Source organism: Sceloporus occidentalis, unplaced genomic scaffold, assembly GCF_023333645.1.
Source record: "Sceloporus occidentalis isolate IW3139 unplaced genomic scaffold, rSceOcc1.0.p SCAF_460, whole genome shotgun sequence".
Lineage (NCBI taxonomy): Eukaryota > Metazoa > Chordata > Lepidosauria > Squamata > Phrynosomatidae > Sceloporus > Sceloporus occidentalis.
The window spans coordinates 110,696-118,513 of NW_028317440.1; the positions used below are offsets into that span (position 1 = coordinate 110,696).

The following is a 7,818-nucleotide window of genomic DNA, read 5'->3' on the forward strand; positions in this document are numbered from 1 at the left end:
CTGCTGTAAAACGTCAAATATTAATTTCAATGAAAAGGATCTCCCCGCAGTGACCCTGCAGATGAGCGAGGACTGAAATCACCAGCGAATACTACTGCCGTAGTTGAAATTTTGCCGTAGCTCAGGGAGTTGGCCGCGTATAAAACCACAGACGAGCGCTTGTATCGGTCCCTGAAGGATACAAAAGATAAATCCGGATCCGCTGGACATGGTTCACCTGCTGGCCGTCCGCATCCCAACAGACTCTCAAAGTCCAAACCTTTCCTCTACCTCCGAGGCGATCATCTCTGCTATCGCAAGAGAAGAAGTGGCAGCCGGGGAGGGCGCGTTCCTCACATGCAGTATACGGCTTCCTATATCACCCGAACCTCCATCAAAAACAAAGTCATCCACGAGGTTTCCGTCTTTATCCAGAGCCTGTGCTCTGACCCCAGAGGGACCTCTGCAGGACAAAACACGGATGTTATAAGCAGAAACCCGGTCCATGTGCATACATAAGACTTGGCCTCTTATAAACCTCTATAGACAAGAGCCGCGGTATTTAGCTGCATCTGCGCCTACCCGCTGCATTCACTTCATGCATATATTACACATTAGCTATATGGGGACACAGTAAAGACAAGCTTTGGATATTTGTGGCATAGCTGGCTTCCTTATTACAATATAGTTGTTTTTTCAAAATGTGTGCAACTGTACAAAGAGGAGGGGGGGGTGCGCTAATTTAAGCTAAATGTTTGTTGTAGGATCACCATGCTCTTTATAAACAAAATCAATAAGATAAAGACGCACCCTGTACTGATCACTTAAAGTACATTAAGTTGTTACCCATACATTATTTATATTTAAAATTGCAAGCACTGTATTTCAGGAACATCCCTTCCTAATGTGCAAATATATATATACACATACACACACACACACAAAAATAATTCTTGCTCATATATATATATTATATATAGTTTCACTTTCTTTGCAGCATTGCGTTCACCATCCTCAAAGGCAGTCTATGGAACTCACCTGAGAAGATCATGAACGGATAATTCCGGCACAAATTTCTGAAGTTCCTTGAGCTGTGCGCTCAGGAAACACGCACGATACATTTCCCCCATTCCATAAACTAAATTCTTTAGCACCAGCTTACGAAGACCGCTAGAAAAGAAATAAAATGGTTTACATTTTAGACATATATGCACCCCCAACCTCGCTAAATGACAGTGTGACAGTTTCTACCAGCTTGGCAAGTTGCGATGTAGCCAAGACTGGTCTGAAGCAAATGCCTTTAACTTACATAAGTGGATACATTATATATTTGCCAATAATTCAGAAATTTCCATCACCGCAGGTAACTGCTGAGAAAACAGGGTACAGATGAATGTTCCGTGGGAAGAGTACCTAGTGACACCACAAGACTATCCGCATACTCGGGGAGGACCCTCGCATCAAGTCGCCATGCAACACGGGACCCTGGAAGATCAGGCATCGCTGGCTGCCTGCCGACTGATTGTGTGTAATAGCACTCGCTATGAGCACCGGTTTGATTGCAACAAAACTTTTTTTTTTTTTTATTATCTATAATCGTTAAATATTATGTTTTATGTATTTCTACTTCTCCTGAGCAAAATGATGTATAATTTGTGCAGGTTCATCAAATGACAAAAAATATTTTGCTCCTTTGGTTATGAAAACGCTAAAATATTATTTGTGTTCATTAGGTGGAATCCAGTAACTTTTTAGCGCTATATGCAATTTTGACGCTCAAATGGCCCTGATGCTATGTCAGCCTAGATTAAATCATTCACCTGTATGTAACAGCATCGGTAAAATCCCTGGCGCTGAAGTCAAACAGTTGGTAGCCCTCTCGCTTAAAGGCTAAAACTGCATTCGGACCAAGCCAGACACTTCCATCCATCCGTGGAGTGAAATGGACACCAAGGAAAGGAAACCGTGGGTCTGGGACCTGCAACCCAAAAAAGAGGTATCAATTATTTCCAGCTTTATGGCATATTAACCTCTTTGCGACGGACTGTTTTTTTATTTTTTGTACCCTGTGACAAAGGCCTTGTTTAGATATAATACATTATAATAAATATATATAAAATATGGTGAAAAAATTTAAGGAAAAAAACAAACTCAATTTTATTTGAAAGACATTTTGTTAATCTACAAAAGCCTATCAAAAAACCCTGCTAAAAATGTATTTAAATCTTTGTCCTGAGTTTAGAAATAAATACCCAATGTTTTTTTGGGGGGGGCAAGCAGCACATTGCTATTTGATAAGAGCATAAAGTACCCCCTTACATTCTAGCCTTTTCTTTCTTATTTTTCTACTTTGGGGGCAATATGTTTTTTAATGTATATTTCTAGCAGGAGAGGCACAAGGTGTTTGGGCACCTATTTTTACTTTTGTGTTGCTGAATGCCTCGATATCTAGGTTTGGCTCTTTACAGTAGCGGGGCAATGTCATATTTAAAATATATGAAAATCGCTAATGAGATCGCTCTGGAGAGCAATCACACAGCGTGCCTACAGGTTTTTTAGGAAACACAGGCTGAGCAAAAAAAAAGAGAGATTGGTCGCTTTCCAAGCCCCTAGATCCCCATGATGTGCACCTCAATTGTCGCTAAGGAGTTAATACAGTGATCCTGCGCCAACCGAATCACAACACATGACCCCCTGTGCCACCCGTCACCACTGCAGCTGATGAGCACTAAACATCATCATATGATTAAACATTGTAGGTTCACTACAATGACAGTAAAGAGGTCTCTGCAGCCAACGCGCTTCACACTTTAGAACATCCTCTAAGAGGAGCCAAGTACCTACTGGGTAAATGTTGCCTTTCACAAGATAACATTTTTCTGGCTTCAGCACCAAGTAGTCCCCACGGAAAGGAACAATGCGGGGTTCGGGGCTGCATCCGCTGACCTGCGACAAGCGATCGGAGAAAAGGCCGGCACATGCAACAACATGCTTGCAAAACACTTCTTCTCCCTGCGAAGACATCGGGGGTTTGTAGTATAAAGATTTAAAAAGTTAATAAGGAATACATAAAGAAGACAGCGATATGCAGAGTACAGGGAAAAAAACACAACACATATAATAAATGAACAAAAGTTCAATAACAGACCTTTCCCTGCAAAACCCTGCAAAGCCCAAGTTTAGTGAATAACCCCCAAACTGCCCTTGGCCTCTTAGCGTGAGAGTCTGAACAATTAACGTAGTGGTTTTACAAAATGGTTAGTAGGGGCCACATGCGCATTCATTTAATTACTGGAGTTTTAAGGGGGTTGCTGCCAGCATAGCCTTTAACATAATTCTTTTCACAAATTAGAAGTACAAGTAGCTTGTTCCGAAGTTCTTCTCCTTGCCCCCCCCACCTTTATAAAATGTTGCCTGAACCAATCTTGAACAGCCAGTAACGTTTTATCTGTGATCTCCATTACATGGGTTTAGTTTTTGTACAATTTGGGAAAGTGACACACACTTTATTATATTAATTGTGAGATTTCTCCTTCTCCACTACAGAAATTACCTTTGTGTTCCTGATTACAACGGGATATTCCAGTGCTGTAAAAAACAACAAGAAAAAAAAACCATGTAGCCAAAATAGCTAAAAGTTTGATCCACTCAATAGATTTAAGACAATTAGCACTGTTCTGTGAATCAAATTAGCTCGAGTATTGAAAGGACACACACACATATATATATATATATAAATCTTTGTAAATGGGAATGCCCGTTTGCTGTAACGCACCTCGTTCAGATCCTGCTGGGCTTTCCTTTGCCATTTCCACATTTGTTACTTCGAAATCGGTCAGGACATTGCCACCGGCATCATGGAAATCGTCGGTGTAGGCCCGAGCCACTTGCCGGTAGTTTATAATCCCCGTGTACGGGGAGTCCAGAGCCATCACTCCCTGTAAAACACGACAACAGTTCATCCTCCGGCAGCAGCACCTCGAGAGACCCGCTTATTACCAGCAACGCCCGGCGCAATAAACAAGCAGCGATATCGTATAATGAAGCCGTAGACAGATTGCCAGACTGGTCTTCTGTTTCGCTCTATAGTATAGTATAGTGGGGTGAAAAAGACTTCAGTCCATCAAATCCAACCTTTCACACACACCTAGTTCTAAAGTTGATCCAAAAGAAGGCAAAAAAAACCCTACTTGGGGCAATTACCAATTATGCCACAACAGGGGAAAAATTCCTTCTTGATTCCATAGCGGCAATCAGATTACTCCCTGGACTGAAAGGCGACTGTCCTTTTAGCAGCTGTAGCCCTTTATGTTACGAATGCCGGAAACATTTATGTGACAGAAGAGGAGAGAGTCGCTCTGCTTTGTGACCAGAGTTGAAGCTGTAAGAAAATCTTTACGTTTTATTTGGTTTTTATTGTTTTTGGGTTTTTTTAATAATTAAAATATTAAGGCATTCGCCTGTTTATGGTCCCCCCACCCAATCGGCAAATAGGCAAACCAGCTCTCACCCTATCATGTTAGAAAATCAGATACTGACAGAGACCCCATAGGGCCACAATTACTGAGGACCGGCCCCATTTCTTTTCAGGTCAAACACTGACAGGGATGCTGCCATTCCCAGGTCCTGAGCCTGAGCTCCCGAGGAAACTATGGGGCAGAATTAGTCTGACAGCATTTGACATTCATGGCACAGTTCTATAGGTGGCCTTCTATAGGTGAAGAATCTGATGTTAAACGTACGTTCACTTTGCCTGCTGATGTTTGCCTCCAATATTTTCTCGTAAAGCTCTCATAAAATTAGAAAATGATAAAAAGTTTCAAAATTAACTATTATCGGAATATATAGGGTACAGTGTTTTAGTGCGGGCCGCAGGGGAAGGCAGAAAAGGTAGAAAGCCGTTCTAGTGACGAGCGCCCCCACCTTGCAGTAGGGCTCCTTCTCCTTGATTTGCTTGGCGTTGAGGACACGCAGTCCCGGCACGTTGTTCTGCCGGCCCCTCTCGTACAAAGCTTGGAGTCTCGGGATTTCATGGTGATCAACGGCTACGATCAACTGCAAAGAGCATAAAATACTTGCACTCCACCAACAAACGTGCCGCCATTACTTACAGACGGACACTCAATATGGCGTCTGTAGAGAGAAGCCCTACACAGAACACAAATATGGGTCACATCAGGCGCTCCCAACCTTACACACAAAACATAAATTGAGTTCCCCTTCTGCAAGCTACATCCCAAGTATTGTGTTTATAATGTTTATTTGAATGTTCTTGGGACACTTGCCCTCTGAGCATACAATCTATGAGGACGTTATTGTGGTTTCTATGCAAACTCTTCTGTTCGTTACAGGAAAGGGAAATTATCGAGCTGCACCCGAGACATGAATGAGTAATAAGTCTACACAGCGCTGGCACTTTTGGGTTTATTATTTGATCCGGGTACTCTGGCATTATGAAGAGTAATTTATACGTCAGATTTGTTTTCCACTTATTTCAATAATCAGGTCCTCCGTTCCCACTAGGTGAGAGTGAGACTCGCTGCTAGGGTCTGTTTTCGGGGGTGCTTAGAGGGTTAATTTGCCCCAGCTATTAATATATTAGTTAACACCCCTATCGGTATTCCCTCGTGTTGCATTGCCTTACGAAATACCTTTCCACACTGCCGGTAAGGAATCCTCTTGCGGTCACAGTATTCGTAAAGGAGAGCGGCTCCGCGCACGCACAGCCTGGCTTTCAGAGATCCGGGGGTGTAATAAATCCCGCTGTGGATAACCCCGCTATTATGTCCGCTCTGATGGGAAGCTGGTTAATAATAACACAACACACATGGATACAGCGTCAAGGTGTAATTTACTGCAGCATTTCTTATTTTTTGTTATTATTGAATTATTATTTATTATCATCATCACTTTATATAGCTCCATCATATTCCATAGAGCAGTACAACGGGTAAACATGACATAACAAGCAGTATATGACATAACAATTTGACTTAAGAGAAAGAAAAGGTAAGGAGGGCCCCCGCTCAAAGGAGCTTACAATCTAGAGGATGTATGCACTAAAGGAATCGGACATCTGAAGACTTAACGATGCAACGCTGGGTCAAAAAGCACAAATGACACGGGTATACCCCAAATCCGGCACTGTGCGCCTCAGTTTGGCCTCCATAAATATGGCCTTAATTGCCGGAACAATGTTAGTAAAGAAAGGATTGTGTTTTAACTGGATCCACTCTCACCTTTTGTGGCAAGTAACTCAATAAACAATATTATTAATAATAATAACAATATACAATAATAATAAATATCATACCATAAACATACAGCGCGTCTGGCTTACCAATGTCTTTCTCCTTTTCCAAGATGCAAAACTTGAGGTTCGGATGCCTCAGGATAAGCTGCCTTGCTGAAGCCAGACCTACAATCCCGGCGCCGACTACAACCACATCGTAGCTACTGAAATGAAAAGGATTAACGTCATTAAACAATCATTTAAAATAAAGCAACAGAACAACGTGTATTATTAGCTCTGGCTTCAAAGGGGTCACTCGGTAGCCGAGCAGCCTTGGGGGTCCCCTGCACCCCCCTCTTTGTTACGGTTTCACGGGCCGCGAGTTTTTGTTATTACGGCCCTGTCTGCATAACTTTGGTTTACGAGACGTTTATTCATTTGCTCGTTAAACACCAACGTGTTTTGATTTTCCAGTAATTACCCTTAGCAGGGGTATCAAAGGTCAGTCTGTAAGAACAGCCTTGTAAGCAGTTAATGATGTTTATACAGGTTTTTATTTCTTCCTTTTTTACATTATCGGCACTTTTTTTATCAATAGACGCACAGAACGCACTGAATGCTGCGCTGTTAACCGTTTCATGTCTATATGTGAAATTCCATTAACCGCACTCGTAACAAAGACGGAACGGCTTCCATTATTGGCCAAGCAAATGCAGCTGAACTTGCAGCAGAGATCGCACATAAACAAAACAAAATATATATATATATATATATATATATATACACACACACACTCACACACACTCGCAAACTGGAACAGAACACGCAATATATGTTATCAATATTTACATGTATGAGGGGGTGTCATCAATTCCAAATGCTGCAGTACAGCACCAAACCAGAGCTGTCCAAACTAGTCCTCAAGGGCTACACACTATATATTGTATATATATATATATATATATATATATATATATATATATACACACACACACTATATAATATAGTGTATAATAGAATATACACACATACACATTATATACACACACACTATAATATAATATACATTCACATTCGCCAATGCCCCGTGGCATAAGCCCTAAACCCGTATTTTAGTTGGAAGGCACTATGTATAAATGCCCCGGGCAGTGACACTTCGCCCCTAGGCTAGTGAATGCCGCTCCGGTTATTACCTGTGAGCCCGGCTCCGGAGCCAAGATAGCGGGGGTTGTGCAGCCCCCAGGAGCAGGGCCCTGGTTTGCCTCTTTAAACCCCGGCCCCACAGACAGTGGATCCCTGCCATCCCGCAACACTTTCCGCGGACATTCACTCTCCGAGCTGCCGTACGGGACAGAGCCGCCGGCCCCCCATCAGCCAATCACAGAGCTAGCATGGAGCTCCTAAGCCAATGGGACGAAACCATAATACTTGCAGCCAGTAGGATCACAGGAGCTACAAATTCTGACCAAAAGGGCCTGTCAGGTACAGGGTTGAAGGGTAGTGGGCGAACACCTGACTTTTATCCCGGAAGTAGGTGTTATTGTCGCAGTTCCCTGGAGGTGGATCAGGGCACTGGCTACTCCGTAAGTGCAGGCACAGTCTGGTTA

At 42.6% G+C, this 7,818-nt stretch overlaps 2 protein-coding genes across 2 annotated transcripts; both read right to left on the minus strand.

The window, feature by feature from the left end:
- Nucleotides 1-246: 246 nt before the first annotated feature.
- On the minus strand, nt 247-3,911 carry LOC149271760 (L-2-hydroxyglutarate dehydrogenase, mitochondrial-like). The gene is made up of 6 exons (XM_089507139.1): nt 3,755-3,911; nt 3,533-3,567; nt 2,824-2,991; nt 1,800-1,957; nt 1,018-1,149; nt 247-442 (listed from the first exon to the last, which is right to left on the minus strand). Exons 1-6 carry the CDS (start codon nt 3,909-3,911, stop codon nt 247-249), a joined length of 846 nt encoding a protein of 281 aa, XP_089363265.1.
- Nucleotides 3,912-4,126: 215 nt separating this feature from the next.
- On the minus strand, nt 4,127-7,514 carry LOC149271761 (L-2-hydroxyglutarate dehydrogenase, mitochondrial-like). Its single transcript, XM_089507133.1, has 5 exons — nt 7,405-7,514; nt 6,320-6,435; nt 5,631-5,782; nt 4,903-5,034; nt 4,127-4,132 (listed from the first exon to the last, which is right to left on the minus strand). The coding sequence occupies exons 1-5, from the start codon at nt 7,512-7,514 to the stop codon at nt 4,127-4,129; spliced, it is 516 nt and encodes a 171-aa protein (XP_089363259.1).
- Between the last annotated feature and the right edge of the window lie 304 nt (nt 7,515-7,818).